This window comes from Psittacula echo (assembly GCF_963264785.1).
Source record: "Psittacula echo genome assembly, chromosome: 13".
NCBI lineage: Eukaryota > Metazoa > Chordata > Aves > Psittaciformes > Psittacidae > Psittacula > Psittacula echo.
In genome coordinates this window covers 4,021,397-4,038,518 of record NC_137749.1, presented here as the reverse complement: position 1 = coordinate 4,038,518, position 17,122 = coordinate 4,021,397, and the positions used below count along the sequence as shown (strand labels likewise).

The following is a 17,122-nucleotide window of genomic DNA, read 5'->3' as shown; positions in this document are numbered from 1 at the left end:
ATAAGCACAATATAAGCATGCACTGACACCTAGCTTTATCTATTAGCTTAAAACAAACACCAGAACCTGATTTGACGGCAGAAGTTTTCAAGGAGCCTCTAACATGTTAGCTAACAAACCTGGAAATGTAGATTTAATTCATACATCAAAGTTATCCTCTAAGGGAGTATGAAATCCAATTTCCTGCTTTCTTAGGTATGTAATCAAACATATTTCTTTGTACTGTTTTCAAAGAACAGACTAAGCAGCTAAATTATACACAGCACGTGTGTATGCATATGTATGTGTGTGCACATACACATTCATGCTGAGCATGGAGCATACATATCCCATATCCATGCTGCCTGATGTTTAAAAAAATTAAGACTAATGAGAGGGCTCTTAAGAGAAGAATCAGACCTGAAGAGAGGTGTGAATCAGAAAGAGATAGCTACAAATCCCAGGGTCTTACCAATGCTGCTAATACACCCAGTTGGATTCATTAGCACTGGCAGAATCAAATCCCACAGGGCAGCCTGGTATGACACAAGGGCAATAAAAACAGATGGAACACGTAATTGCTACACTGGAACTGTAGTCCAACCAGATGGCTCAGCAAGGAATTGCTTTCATGAAAAATTCAGGTATACCAGATATGGCTCATTCTATTTTCTGAGCCTCAAATCCAGTACTAAAAGCTGTGCACGGCTCCATGAATGGAGCTGCACTGATTTTGCTCCAAAGGTTCCTCATATAGTTCTAAGAGAAGAGGTTCTTCTTAAACATATATATCCAACAACTTCTTATGTACAGGCCGCAAAGAACCACTTTCCTATTAATATACCAAAAGGGATAACAAGGACTAGAGAAATGAAGGGAAAGCTGCCAAGAGCTGCATTCTGTGTGGGAGGGAGCTCACTGGTTCTCTGACAGCAGACTTCCTGAATGCTTGTGAAGTCTTTGGATGTATGGCGTTCAGAGCCTGCAATGTGTAGGCAGTTCTGAGAAGTGACATTTCTAAGCTTCACAAAACATATATACACAATTGGATTTGAAGTGTTGAAATTGCCACACTATTCCCCAAAACACAAACAGAATCTTCGTTTATGTTAACAGGACTAATGCAACTGCACAGAAGGAGGAATGTCTTTTCCTTAGGGTGAAAGCCAATATCCCTGAGGACCTCTGCTGATCTCCCTCAAGATTTTAGGGTTTGAATTCATGCCAATATACACTGCCAAGCCAAAAGAGAATAATGACATCGATGGCACTGCTGCTCCAAGTCTAAGTTTCATTAAAAGACTATCACAAAAACTAAATAAAGCCAGGCACTGAAAATAACAGCATATCAACATGGACAGAAAACATACCAGTACTCAGTAATGCAAGTGAAATGAACAATCTTCTCCCAGATGAGAGACCAAATCACATTGCAAAGAAAATACTCCATACTGTCATTTTCTGAGCAAGCAGAAAATATTTGTAGAACAGATTGATCATTACATGCTATAATGATTTTTTTAATCATTTCTTTTTCCCAATGATACAACCTCAAGTGTACGAAAGTGGAATGCTGCTGCCCTCTAGCGCTAGAGATGACAGCTCCATGCATCTAACCTGCTCCTGGTTAACGGAGATTGAGGGTATGAATTACCTGAAATCATTAGTATTTTCTGTGTTCAGCACTGCACAGACAGTACATTCTCCAAATGCTTTTACACAAACTTTTAGATAGAATAAAGCTTCAACACTCCATTTTAGAAGTGGTTTGTATCTGTTGCTGCTGGAGATGTGTGCTAAAGGCTTTTTAAAGACAGCAGAATATATTCTCAAAGCTTCCAGGGCACATGAATCAAGTTAATTTTTACCCTATTTTACACACAGCACTTCTTCCTACACTAAAAGAAGAATTAAATAGGTTAGTGAGATTAGCCTGAAATGCCTCACCTTGTTGCCAAAGCCTTATGGAAAAGACCAAATGGGTGTTGCTCAGTTCACCCACATGGGAGGCAGAGGAAGGGACTACTTATGCAAAGAAACTGGAGCGTAGCTAAGCAGCCTGGGGAAGGATTTGAGAGGGTAGGGCCTAGCCCCAGATAACTCTGTTGTATGGCTGCTCATTTGCACATTTAATGTAATAAAAGCTCACGAAGACTTTGAATTCCACCTGAAAATATCCCAACGGTGACTTAGCTAAAGATACCCAATTTGCAATCCTGAATGTCATTACTGACAACTGAAAGCATGGACTTGTGGTAGCTAATAAAAATCTGGTGTACTTGGGTGTGCCAGGAGGTGACAGTAAGACTAAAGTGAACAGAATCTCTGCCACTTCATCCCTTTATTTCTATGAAACAGTGATAGCTTTCCTGCAATAATAAGGCTACTCACATTAATGCCAAAGTCTGGTGATGTTGAACTCCAGATAGCACCAATACTTGCAGCAGCCAGCATTGCTTCCACTGCATGAATGCTGTTTGGTAAGTAACCTATGGCAGAATTTGAATAGTTAGAGATGGAAGTGAAAAAATACCAAACCTTACAGTAAATATAACATATTCAATAGCCAGTTTGAACAGCCTTTTCCTAGACTGAAGCATCCTTTAAAGTTTTCCACACATAATGCCCTCTTCTGAAGTCAAATCAGTTACATGAGGAATTAGAAGCAATTCCACTTGTACTGAGGCTTATATCTACAAGGTTACTCCCAAATTACAAATGTTTCTGCTTCATTAATGACTTTCAGGTTAAGAGGGCAGCACACTGACTAGAAGAACTGGGAGAAAGTACATTTGTGGTTTGAATTGGGAACATGGAGACTAATAGAGCACCATGGAGGGGAAGAGAACAAGTTTTTCGAAACAGCCACTGGAGAAGGAACAAGGATCTGGAAGGAAACATTATAAATAATCAGTTCAAAAGCAGAGATTCAACTTTATAGTACCAGAATCTTGAACACAAACAAGAAAAACGGGTGTCTCGGCTGATAAGGGAACAATACAGAAGGACAATCTCTGAAACATCCCCACAAAAATGTAGCTCTTCAGGTTTATCTTAACAGCTTGCAACAAGATTTCAAGATCGACATTCAACTTATCAAGGCATCCATAAGAAATTATTGTTAAAAAAGTTAGATTTTCAGTGGGCTGAGATCGACCTCAGCTGATCAGAATCCAAACCACAGGTGAAAACACGCAACTGGAATAGATCAAAAATCTGGAGTTTCAGATCATTCTTCTTAAGTAACCAAAAGATGCCCATGTCCTTCAAAAAAAAAAAGGCACGACAGGCCTAATTGTTGTACTTGGGCCTGTAATTATAACTCAGCATTTGAAAGCAAACTTAAATGGCAATAAAAATGCTTTCCAACTTCTTTAACAGAAGTGGTGAGCATTGACAGACCTTGGACTGCAGTGTACATTGCAGGTGCTCCACAAGTATCTACCAGGCAGCAGAAACTCACTAGTGCTGAGCACTCCTCAAAGAAAGATTTATGGATGTTCTCTTCAATACAGGAACTAAGGATGAGAGATCTTCATAGCAATTTCTGTACATTAACTTTATCAAGAAGGAGGGTACTGAGCTTGACTTCTACCAGTTTGTCTACACAGCTTGAAAAAAATCTATCCTTTTTCAGCTGTCTATAAAGTAGACTTTCCAAGTCTGAATTTAAACTGAGATTCTTTTTCTTCACAATTCAAAACCAGTAAAATCAATTTCCTTAAGCCAGCTTGACCGCTTCAGTTAATGTGTGAGCTGTTGTGCTTTGGGGTGTAGCAACTCTGAAAACAGCTTTGTGACTTGAGCCCAATGATTTCTGGAGAAAACATAACTGTGAATAAAAGCTTTACACCATGTTACGGGATAAATTACTCCCTAGAGCTGCTTTTTGTGGTGGTTTGTTCAGAGAAGTTCTTAAGCACATAAAGTGCAGCAAAATCTCATGCCCATAAAGGCATTATTTACTTTGCTATTTTCCCCCTTAGAGACAAGGTTTACGATACAAAGTACAGTATCCCAAAATTTCACAGATTTTTCTTATAAAAGAAATCTTTCTCCCTGAAAAATAATTTGAAATTTTAAACATATGAACTAGAACAGACCGAAATGGCTTTTTGTGTGATGAAAGCAGCTCTTTTTTAATTGATGCCACTGAGCGTTTCTCGGACGGGATTATCAGGAGGCCAGAGAGCAATGAAAACTGAAAGATGCCTCTTCATACTCTGGAGCAGTTATTACTATGTCATAGCTTACAAGCATCAGTTCTGCTATAAGGAAGTTCTTTTCACCATTCCTATAAAAGCCCTCAAGGCAAGAACTTAAGTCTCTGCTTAGCACTGTGATCTTAGTACTTTGATTACTTAGCACTGTAGTCAAATAATTACTTTCATTTGTCAGTTGGCTTTGAGGTGGTGGTGGAGTTTTAGAGGGTATCAGCCAAAACTGCCCAAAGGTACAAAACATGCAAGGCAACTCACTCCATGCTTCTGTATCTATACCCCATCATTGCAGGCAGCTAGCTTGCTTGCTCATTGGGATTTTCATGTGTTTGTCCTAATCCCCAGCACCAGGTATTACAAACAAAAATGCAGATCTATTCCAGAAAGAGATCATCCAAACATAGTGATATAAGCGCTCCTGGTGCTTTTCTCCTGACAGCTCCCAACTCTTCACACAAAACTACTTCTCCTGTCTGACACGAACTACTCCTCCTGTCAGTCTTTCACATTAAAATGGGATTCTCAGAAAGAAAAATGACACATCAGAGATTCTGCAGAACAATGACAGCAACTGTCACGTATGTAAAACTCCCTGCATTTGAGTGTGCCCCTCGAGGTATCAACTGACTTCTCAAAGCATTCAGCAGGCTGACACAGGTCGTAAGTGTCTAGAACTTGAACAAGAATATTGCTGACAGAGGATAAAAGTACGACTTTTTTAGCTGGATGCACGCCAGGGGTCACAGAACAGTGACATGTACAGAAGCTTCTGTACTACAGAAGAATAATGGTACAGTTAATTTAAATATTCATCATACATTTGGTTATATATTTAACTAGAGCCTCCATGTTCCTTGATACGATATTTAAGCTAAGAAACAAAACTAGCATCTGTCAACATGGGTAAAGTCTACAGAAGGTACTTGTCTATATCTGTATCTTAACATACCCGTCTCTTGAAGCTGGCAAGAAAGGTGGAAACTAACTGTTCTTTTTAGGAAGAGCAGAATCTCCATACCTTCTTTGGGTATGAAAGCAACTGAATAGAAGTCTCCAAAAGCAGAAGTTGGGAACCCAGCAACTAGGAATTCAGAGTATGACATACCAAAGGTCCTAGCAGCTCTCCTCCTGACTTGTAAGTATGTGTAAAATCTCCATCAGAGCAAAGAAATAAAAAATTTACTTTGACATAAAGCCTGTGACAAATCTGTAGCAGGAGAAGTAATATCTTAAAAACACCCTATGGATTTTTTTAAGAGGCACTTAGAGCCTGATCTGCTCAGGACAGCATTTTCTGTCAGGCGCTGTTTACCTAATCTAGCATAGGCTGAAATGACACCTGAGTTGTTTGGTTTACTGCAGTACTTTAGCAACAGAATAGGTAAAAACTGTAGTCCAAAAATTCCTGGTATAACCATGCTGGAACCTGTGTCAAAAGGCTCATCTCTGAGTGCTGAGAACACATTCCCTGCAAGCATCTACAGCCTTCATGAAGCTGAATAAATGTGTACATAGAAACAGAGGCATCCAAGCAACTGAATAATAAAAAAAGCCCCAAACTTGGACCCTGCACCAAAGACTGAGTTTGAGCCTTAAAAGAATGCATCAGAAGGACAGTAGGGAGCTACAGTACCTTAATGGCTTGTACTACTGATCGACACCAGCTCTCAAACAGAACGAAGACCACACTTTCAGCTTCTCTTTGATGTTAATACAGTGTTTCCCACTCCTGTAGAACTGGTGGTCATCCTACCTAACATTACTATGGCCTGAGACTATTAGTAACATGCTAATCTCCTTACAAAACTAGCTTTAAAACCCACGTAAGCAACAAGGGCTACAGTACATTTATTATTACAGTACATTTATTACAGTACATTTATTATTACAGTACATTTTATCTACAGTTACTGTAGATAAAATACTAGCTTTAAACAATGTAATTCATTGATATTTTGTTGAGGATTTTGAAGGAACACATGGGGAAGATTAGTTTGGTTTTAACTGCTGACTTGTAATAGAACAAAACTGGGTACAGGGCTATAATTGAAGCAACCTATCCAGAGATGAGAAACACAGATACTCCCAGTTTTATTTATTCCTGCTGCAGTCATCGTTATTTGCCAAACAGATGACCAGTGGGAGACGTTCTTCACATGTGGATCTGTGTAGCTTGCATTAGGTATTGTATCTGTCTCTTCCAACTGTTCATCACCACTGTCAGTAACACATCTTTAGAAGAGATACGTCTTACCTCCCATCTGCTTCAATTATGTTTACTATTAACTGCTGTCTCCTTTGTGATGGAAAGGGAAGACTGGGACAAAATCAAGCTGAAAAAGTGCTGACATTGCTGCTTGTTCACCCACATTCACCCACCTCCACCTTTAATGCACTATTACTGTCATGATGCAACCATGAATTGTATTGAACTAACAAGGGGATATGCTGAGTATAATGAAAAGCTAAAGCAGCTTTCTCTTAGAGGTAGTAAAGCATGGAGATGAAATTCACAAGAAAGCAATGTTAATGGTCTTGTGTACAATTCTAACAGCTCAAGATTTTCAGTGATTTTAAGACAAAGTGGCAACAAAGGGCATCAGAACCTGTCAGGCTGACTAGGTGTTGGGCAACCATAATAAAATTAAAGTATCTCCCTTCTATTCAAAAGCTGATTTCTCAGAGGCAGTAAAAGCATGCCCTGTTATTACTGCCATAAAACACATGAAGAATCACCCTTCCTTCTGCCATCTGCTATAAATTTTGGAACAAATCAGGTCCCAGCAGATTTTGGCAAGCTTTGGAGAGCCTTACCCTTGATACAAGTGGGTGCGGCATTCAAACTTTCCCACCCAACACTTAACATCTCTCCCACATTTCAACTTGGGACTTGGACAAAAGCCTGCAGCCTGAACCTCTGACTGTGATGTTGCAGTTTAGCTCTTCCAAGGACTGCCAATATCCTCTGGCACAGGGGCGAAACATATGAAAGAAGTTGAGAAAATTAAAATATATATTCCTCTCTCTAAATAGCTGCATTGCTGTTCAAAATCCCATAGGATTTCTTTCACAGGGAAGCTCTCCCAGCATACTGCTGCAATCAATCAATCAGGCTGCTGAAATCTGTTGAGTCAGGAGTCAAGGACTGGGTGCAGAAGGGGAAGGGAAGGAGTGGGAACAGTGCAGCTGATGGGAGCTGATATGTGTTCATCTGGCTGAAGATTATAAGGGAAAAAGACAGTCACCAGCCAGGGTAAGAGGACAGGGTGGAAACAAGTAAAATGTCAGAAAATGCCCAAAAGAAAAAAGTATGCAAAGGCAATTTTAAAAGCCCATAAACATACCATGATTTTAAGGACAGAAAGAGGTTGCCTGGATTCATTAATCTTTTCTATTATCAAAAGTAAAGGGCTTTGTTATGGTCTTCGAGCACAATGTAAGCCTGCTTCCACAAATAAGCTATAACTGCTCATAAAGATGAGCTTAAGCTAGTGAAAAGCTCAAGGGGCCCAGCACAGATACTTTGAGCCTACAGCAGCTGGGCAGAGAGGTCTCTGCTGTGGAAGGGCCAGATGGGAAATTTTGGCTTAGGAAATGCACAAAAACACCAAGGGAAAAAACAGAGCTGCAGCTTACTGAAAGGATGGGAGCTGAACTTGCTGCCTTCTGCATGTAAAAATCCTTTATAATTAAAAATAAGTGGTATCTATTAATACAATCTTTATTTTTTAATTTAAATAAGAGGTGAGTCAGCTGCTAAAACAACAAAGATTTAGGGGCCAGGCAGTTTCTACTTGTGCTAAGCAAAATGCAGTCCTTAACTAAAAGGAACTGATATTAAAATTATAATAGCATTATTAGCTTAATTATTAGCACCACTAGCTATATTGCAATAGCACATTTTCTCCAGCTACGGAGTGTATTTCTCCTGCATAGTACACCTTACAAAGAACTCCTCACAAGATGAGCACAATGTGAGAGCATCCTATGTGGTCTTTTCCCAAACACAGTATTTCTAACTTGATTAGAAGAGTTCTAGCAGTGATAACTAGGTTGCAGAGAGGCCTTTAATTTGCACTTTAGAACACAAAACAAGCTCATGCAGGAAAAATTCTTTGATCTTAATTCAGAATGTATGTTCTGGTTAAATGTGGCTGTACCTGCTCATACTTAAACATTAGTATTACACCTGTTACCCTAGTGAGCAGTATCTTCTTCCCAGAGATTGAAGACCTCTTATTTAGCATCAGACATCAATATGTTATGTTTAAGAAATGGACTTCAACCTGAGAATTAGGACAGCAAAGAACAGCAGGCTCCTACTCACAGGAACACACCAAAGCTACAGCTGTTGCTATTCACAAGCTTACAGCTACTGTCCTCTCCAGTGTGTGTGAACACATTGTATTATGTTCACACACAGTTTTAATTCACATGAAATATGAAAACATATTCCATAAGTACTCTTCTGCATTGTCCATCACTTTCCCACAACACATTTCATCACATTATGGGATCTGAAACGGGCAGAGGACTTTTTTTGCCACTTATACGTGAGATTCAATCCTTCAGTTTAGCATAACCAGCAACACATAAGGAAGAATTGTTTTGGGCCCTGTTATGACTCTTTTACTTACTTATAAACTAATAAGGAATTAAATCCCCACAAGCAGCCTACAAATCAGAATACTTCAATACTACACACAATTATGTACTGTTTTGCCAGTGTCCTTGGGACAATCTTAAAATACACACAACCCACTTTTATCATTGGAGGTCAGGTAGTAAGAAAAAGTACACTTAAATTCTCAATATTCAAACTTTGTAGACTGTAAGTTTTCCTATTCTTTAGTTTGGTTTCAGACAGAGACTGCTGCTCCTCAACAAGTTCACAGATACAAATGTGTCAACATTGAAAATGGAGACAAAGTTAAGCATTAGTCTTCACTGGGACAAACCTTCCTGACTTTGCTGAATGGTTCATATTCAATTAAGGATTTAGCTCTAATTCTATGTAAAAAGCAAGCCACCAACTGTGATAAGTAGATGTTCAGTTACCAGTTCCATAGAATATTCATAGCATATGCATGAAGTGTGAGCTTTTGAGTGTATTTTACATTTGCAGGTCACATTTGTGGGTTTAAACAATAATAATGCATACCCTACCCTTCTGGTTTTGAAGACATGGGCTCCAGTTCTGGTTTATAACACACAGAAAACAAACCAGTTTCATCACTTTGGGTTTGCATCATATAAGAATTTACACATACTTAGGATAATGGCCAAGCATTGCTCAAAGAATATGCGATTCCCATAGTAAGACAGATATGCAGCATCAGCAGAACCACCAGGTAGGAGTGAAGCAGCTTCAAGGATCTTGAAGTTTAGACTTGCACTACACTGACGGAACTGAAAAGCCTGTGTTACGGAGCACATGAAGTAAAGAGATGAAGAAGTTCAGCTGGAAGGGCAAGCCCAGCAATTCAGAACTAAATGGAACAAAACCAGCTTGAGTAACTCCTTTCTATGCCTCGACTGTATACTGCACAAGCTGTTCACAAAACAAAAACCTACTTATACAGAAAGATCCACATGATGATCTTCTGACAGGAAATAATATTCCAGAAGATCTTGTGAATTACTAAACGGATCTCAGGGTTTTAAACTAATCATCTCTGCATTGAAATTTTGCTAATTGAAAAATTACTGCTCACTGCCTGTTCACTACCACAGTGCTGGAGGACACTGTTCCCAAATGCACTGGTGGCAGAAGGTAGTACAAATCCATTTCTCAAGAACTGCCATTTGTAGTGCACTGTATTAGCTGAGGCCCCAGGGGCAATAACTTCCAGCTGGCACCAGAACAATCAACCTGGGACCAGAATTCGCAAGACTGCTCCTCTGTGAATGTGCCAGACCTCATGAGCCAGGGCTCAGCTAGATGCAAAGTCTCCATCCCTTCAGCTTCCATGGAGTGCTTATGAAGCGGTCCTTAGTGAAGTTATGAATAAGGTATTTTCCTTCCCCCTCCAGTGCTGAAGGACATGCAGGCTAATCCAGGTTCCTTCCCTGCTCTATATATATTTACAAATGTAAATATAGCAGCATAAGAGCCTTTTCTTCAGAATGTTTCTGTGAAACAGTACTTCACATTCATGTTTCCATAGCCTTGACTACTCACCCAAGGAAATTTCACCTCCTGTCCTTTAAAAAAAAAAGCTACTCACCCACAATTCTGTCTCCCATTTTTACTCCCATCTTCCTCATGGCTGCAGCATACAAAGCTACAGCTTGTCTGAGTTCTTCAAAAGTAACTTTCATGATTTCTTCTTTGCCTTCCTCTGAGGAAAGACAATTAAAACAATCAGTCAGAAATCCTGCACTGCAACATAAATAGAGTCTAGTTTAAACAACTAATACTGGAAGAAAAAGAATATTAAGCTATTTCAGGAGAAGGGTTTCCTCAATTACACTTTTTGCTTTTCAAGTTCCTCTTATGCTTTTCTTTTTAATGGAAATCAAGTATTAAATCAGTAGTATTCATTCAGTAGGCACAATGATAGGAACATGTATCTGTAGAAAGGCTATTCACTGGAGAAAGGTGTGTCCTCAAACAACATTCGCTATAAATAGATTGCATTCACCAGAGCTACTTTCTAATATGAAAAGAACAAACCCCTTTTCCCTTTTTGCTTAGTTTTCTCATTAGGTCTAGGAAGCAGCATCAAGGTGCTAACTTTAGGTTTTCCTACAGCGAGACACTGTTAACTAGAGAATCATTCACATGCAGTTATAAGGTCTGACTTTCAATAAGGTTTTTTAAACATCTGTGTCTGTCAACATACCACAAAGCAAATAAACTAAACCGGACTCCATTCATCCCTGAGAAGATCTGCAGGGTGCTTTCATTTTCATACTGAATGTCAGATGTTACATAAGCTTTAATAAACCACTTGTGAAACAAAGTGAAAAAATCTAAATGTTATGAAAGGCAAAGTTTGTCATCCTAAGGATCCCTTTCTGTCATTCCTTAATGCGACTCCTGCAAACTATTCGGATTGGCCTGTTCCCAGTATCCAGCACTCCTTACGAAAACATACTAAGTATGTCACAACGAAAATGTGCTGCATTCCCTGGTACAGCTGCCATCAGTTTGATTTCCTTAACAGAGAACAGGATTTTTTTTACACTTCTTCCTTCCTAAACTTCCATCTCAGTAAATGTGGACTTCGACAGAGCAAGAGAGCAGGTTGTGATGGCAAACAACACAAGTTAACATTCTTTGTAGCTCATGAGCTGAACAGAGACTGCGGAGAGATTCTGTATTCCCATCAAACAGAAAATGGGATTGTGATATTGTTCCATGATTAAAGCCCCCAGAAGAAGGGAGTCACAAGTAAGAGATTTACAGTGGGAGCCAGTGACAAGTGAAATTGTTTAGTAAAGTTACATTTACATTCCAGTGCTCTGTTAGATCCACACTGATCCCACAGAATATATCCCTAGTGAACATGCAAACCTGGCACAGGTTCCCAAAACACCACTCTGACCTAGCAGCAAGGGGTTAACAAAGAATACTCTGACTTAAGAGATCTTAAGAAGATTAAATACAGCAGAAGGTCATGAAAAGAAGTGCAGGTGGAAGTCTGTTCACCACAGCGTGTTCAGTCCAGCACTCATACAGTATTCACTATGATTATGCAACACAAAGCAGTGAGTTTCTGGTACAGCCCATGTTCTCCTAACAAGAAATAAGATCTACAGGAACAATGTAATCACATGTCAAACCAAATAACCCATTCGATTGATACTAATTCCCTCAGTAATTTGAACTGAAAGCATTGAACACCACTTTTCTCAAGGTACATGTTCAGCTTTTAACATTAACAAATCAATCACATCAATTTCACATACATTAAGAGTTGTCTTACTAATCGGTGCTTGGCTGTTGCACAAAATGTATGTAACTATGTTGATTTTTTTTTCCATTCAATAATAAATAAGCAGCTTTTCTAATGGTCTCAAATTTGAGAGTGATGAGTTCATCACTTCGAAGCCAGCTTTCTGTTACAAGCCTCACTCCTATCAGACTTTACCAGATCAATTCTTATGACACCAAAACTGAGTCACAGATTTTCCCATTCTCTCTGAACTGCTAGCTGATTATATATGTGTGCATATGTTTTTATATATGTGTATGGGTTTATATGTATATGATCAGAGAGGTTTCTCTCAGTACTTCTAAGGAGTAAAATGCAACTGATAAATATCTTTTCTCCAGTCAATTTACAGAAGATAATTGCCTCCCATTGTTTTCAAACAGTTATCAGAACAACAGTAATACACATGTAACTCAGAAACTGATCTCCATACATCAGAAATCAGAAACTAACACTTTTAATACCTAAAAGCAAACAATCTACAGTTCTGCATAATTTTTACTGCTAATGAGTTGCGAGTCTTCACTGTTTATTGTTAAGCTATTAAGCACCACCACTGCTTGGTCAGTCTTATGTTAAGGATTAGGTCCAGCGAAAGGGAAGCTGAAAATGTAGCTCCCTAAGGAAGGATTCACACACCTGCACAGAAGCCTATCCCGTCTAACAGACCAGAACAATTTATTTAAGCTACCAAAGCCAGCAGACATAGGGAAGGGACTTTGTCTTAACATTGCCATCCTAATTATGAGTATTCCCAGATTTTGTGACTTAAATCTTCTCCACAGTAACAAAAATTTCAGACTGAGCTTTAGTGTTTCAGAAAGGTGAAATTCCAAGTCTCCCATGCATGTAACTGTCATTCCTTTCTGTACTGTCAAAACCAGAGTTAATTCCACCTACACCTCATGTAGTACTTAGCATTCCTAAATTTATCTTAGGCATAGGAGGAGCATGGGAAGTACAGTATCAAGCAACAGTGTCAAAATACTTCCTGAAGGCAAGCATTAGACAAGTGTTCATGACAAATGTGAAGTAATAGCTCAAATACTGAGTGATGCTAAACACAGCATGAGCCCCACCACCTTAATGCAGATAAACCCATTCTAAGAAAACTTCATTTAGTTTGTCAAGCACTTTTCAGAACTACCTATATTCCCAGAGCACGTTTTGCTGTTACTTGCTGTAAGTAAGTACTTACAGCTGTAAGTAAGCTGTAATTCTGCAGAATTACTGACTTCATTTTCCTCTTTTGTCCCTACTCAAGCCAGTTTATCTCAAGGTTTCATATAAACAAGTGCTGTTTTATAAGGCCTAGTCCTGTGAACTATAAATACAAGCCGTTAATTCTTTCTTACTTGCTGCATACAGTGCAATCTTGTCATTGTCCTTGTGCCTTAGAAGGTTTTCTGCGTAGTTCAGACGGCTGCCTTTAAACCATTCCGGGACATCTACGATGCTTTTGGATGTATCAACCACCTGAAAAATAAGATACAGATATACTCCTGGAAACCTGTGATATCATTTTTCAAAGCACTACACAGAAATCAGCTAACTAATTCCAAGCTCTTTATATACGCTATTAGGCAAGAATAATTTCTCCTAGCCTACAGATGGCAAACACAGATACTAGATCCTGTAATTACAGGCCTAGAATGACTAATTATTTGTCAACTCTCACAAGTAAAGACATCATTACAACAACACTAAAACCATCTTCCCACTGACAATTCTACCCACAGACTAGCCTTAACTACACAAGTGAAGCAAACCAGTACGACTACATCCAGACGACAAGATACACACAAACCACGGAGCATGCTGGGGTTTTGGATCTGGGAATGTCCCAAACAGGGACTGAGCTATACGGTTTTGTAGCTCTTTATCAGGATACACTCCAGCCTCCCTCTTATAAAAATCAAAGCACAGGAAGGTGTGAGTACCCATTTTTTCCCAACATGAATCACAAGACACAGAGACCAACATCAGGAACTTAGACAATGGGAATTCCAAACAACTCTAGACTAAACAAGTGACCTGTATAGTAAAATGTAACTAAAAAGTTCAAGCTTTTTATTCCAATTCTCCACTTTAGGATTAAGTTGCAGTACACATGTAAGTACTCCACAGCTTCCTCCAGAGTGCAGAAGTATTACTACTAACCTCAACTAACAAATATTGTATCACAAACTGCAAGAGTGCATATTTCTACCACCCTTGATTTGATGTTTCCTAAAAAGAGAGTTCAATAACTTAATAATTCTCCATTTAGGGCTAGGATAGGCAAAGAACTGATAAATGCAATTAAATCACAAAGATATGTGCAATAGAAAAATATTGAACTAATAGAAACATCTTGAACTAATTAAACCTCAAAAAAAGTAAGTTACCCCTTGATTAAGTCACAATAAAGACTATGCCTTTAATAAGTGATAGGTAAAGAGCCCCTTCACATTAGCCACAAAGGAATTTGCTATTCCTTCCACAATGCCCCACTATTTAGCAACTCAATTGCCCAGTAGCACATGTATTTGTAAATTCAAGCTTCATTGTAGAGTTGTGTTTCTGAAAGCTTCAGCTTACACCCTGAGGTTGTCTCATGGACTGCACATGCATTACAGAAACAGCATTCTTCCAGCCCAAGTGAAAGCCTCTTCTGAAAGCCAGAGAGAACTCAAAATAACTCCCATTCCAGAAAACCTAATACTTTTGTGCTTTGAGATGTGCAGTGTGTGTATCACTGGAGGCAGTGTTAGAAGTTAAGGCTTACGTGGAAGTGCTCTACTATATTACTTTATTTCAAATTAACTTCCTAAAAATGGGACAAATGGGATACACAACATTTACAGTTTATCAACTCAGGCTGCAGAATTTGTTATATTTTTTATATATAATACATATATTACTGAAGTAATTAGAAGACACTCAGAACTGACTCAGGACTGACTTCCTTAGCTTGAAATGAGTAGAATGTTTTCAGATTTTCCCAGGACAACATCTAACAGACCCCAACTTTTTCACTGAAGGAGAATACCCATTTGAATAGCTCCAGTAGCATAAAGTGCTGGACTTGCATACTTGATGCTCAATTATTTTCTACTCAGGTAACACCTATGACTCCTACTTAAGCCCAATCTCTTAGGTGGTGGCACTCTTGTCTTATGAACATCCCCACAGATGCAAGTTCTCAGCAAGCAACACAAACTCAAGGTCTGCTAGTTATTTAATAATCTCAGCTCTAGTAAGTCTATGAAAATGCAGAGCTTTGCAAACATTTCACCTCACACAGTTCAACAAATGCTCACCAAGTCCAGAAGAACTAAGTGCAGTCTACAGCACTGCTGACTGCAGTCCTCATTTAATGAGTAAGGCTTTACTCCTACTCACAGCAGCAAAGGCACACAAGAACAATTTGTGGGGTAGGTGAACATGCCAAATATCAGTTGTGCTCCTGTTCTACAATTGCTCTTTTCAGCAGCTAATAAATGACTGCTTCCCAAACCTCAGGAGCTACAAATAAGCATCACATTAGAGATGTGGACAAAGGATATATCTACTGTATTTCCCCTCCTTCAAGTGGCTCGCTAGTTGTGCTATAACCATGCATAATTGTGGCTCAGATTCTGCTTATCCTAAACAGAAGCTATACCTTTGAGAATTAATCTCACCACTACTGTGAGACAGATAACCTTTGCCTTACTGTGGTACGTGCAATCTTCTGTAAGACCTGAAGAGCAAAAGAGCATGCTTCATGAAAAGCTAGAGACTAAGCACTGTAAGAATGCTCAAAGCAGCTCCTCTGCAGGAACAATGGCTGTTAGGTGCTTCTTGTAGCATAAGTAAGTTCAGACTACATTCCTCATTTAAAATCAACAGCTACTTAAATCTGACATAACAGCACTAATGCTGTGTAGCCAGTATAGCATATATATAGCATATATAATGCCAGTATAGTTTTGCACACTGCAAGTACCTTTGTTCTTTTCAGAAGTGGCATAGATATCACCTACTATAGTGATGAACATGTCTTCAAATACTTAAATCCTTTACTAAGTTTCAATAAAACACTAGCTGTCTATTATATACACACACAAGATCTTATTGTTTCTTGGAATGACCTGCAAAAGTAGAAACGGTTTCACAGGCTGTGAACAAAGGAGTCAGCTCCAGTTGATGAAAAATTTTATTTTCCTCAAAGCATAATGCTCACTTCCAACAAGCAGCAGGCATCGAATTTTAGACACTTCAAACTTTTCAACTCTTCAGCTAGCACAGAACAGCTCAGTTACTGTTACCAGCCTTTCTTCTGACATGTAATAGAAACAGACCCATGGTAGGGACTACAACTCAGCTTTGAGGCTCAGGAAAGCTGGAGTCAAGCCTTGAAGCTGACACTGTGTTGACACAGAGAATGGAGAGGCAAACAGCAGTAGCCATTAAGAGTGAGTCAAGCATCTTCTGCAGTACTTGTCTGTCAGCTTGACTACCTCCCTGGCTTAAGATCTCACATCATAGAAAGACCACTGTAGAATAGGCATGCAGAGGCCTAGAAGCTCAAAGCAGTCTAGTTAAAGCCTTCCTAGACTTCTCCATCTCCTTGCTTCTCATCCTCAGTAAACATCCCAGGCCACTATTGCCTGCTTCAGTATCCATTCCCATCAGCCACTGGTAGTGTCTGAAGGGACAGACTTCCAGAAGAACCAGACCTGTAAGGCAAGAGAACAAAAAGTATTGCTGTGCAGCTTGCTCAGAACAAATACACAGGAGAATAGCTCCTGATGCAGCTCCTCTGAATTACTTGCTCAGGACAATATGCATTCGTGTGGAAATTTAGAAAAAAATCTTGCTAGCAGCACAGAATATGTAGAGAAAATACGACAGTAGCCAAATACAACCTGGCCAGGTTCTCAACTACCATCTACAGGACAAGAGAAAAGGTTAAGCGTTTACAGCCTTTGGACTGCACACTCATAGTAGTTATTACAG

General features: G+C 39.2%; 1 protein-coding gene across 1 annotated transcript in view; it reads right to left on the bottom strand.

The window, feature by feature from the left end:
* Positions 1-17,122, bottom strand: part of AACS (acetoacetyl-CoA synthetase) — a gene marked incomplete at both ends in the record, with an annotated part of 40,664 nt that overhangs the window by 19,463 nt on the left and 4,079 nt on the right. Inside the window, 3 exons of the mRNA XM_080628825.1 lie at positions 2,371-2,468; positions 10,427-10,540; positions 13,495-13,615. Coding sequence (XP_080484951.1) covers positions 2,371-2,468; positions 10,427-10,540; positions 13,495-13,615 — 333 coding nt within the window. The remainder of the gene's footprint in view (positions 1-2,370; positions 2,469-10,426; positions 10,541-13,494; positions 13,616-17,122) is intronic.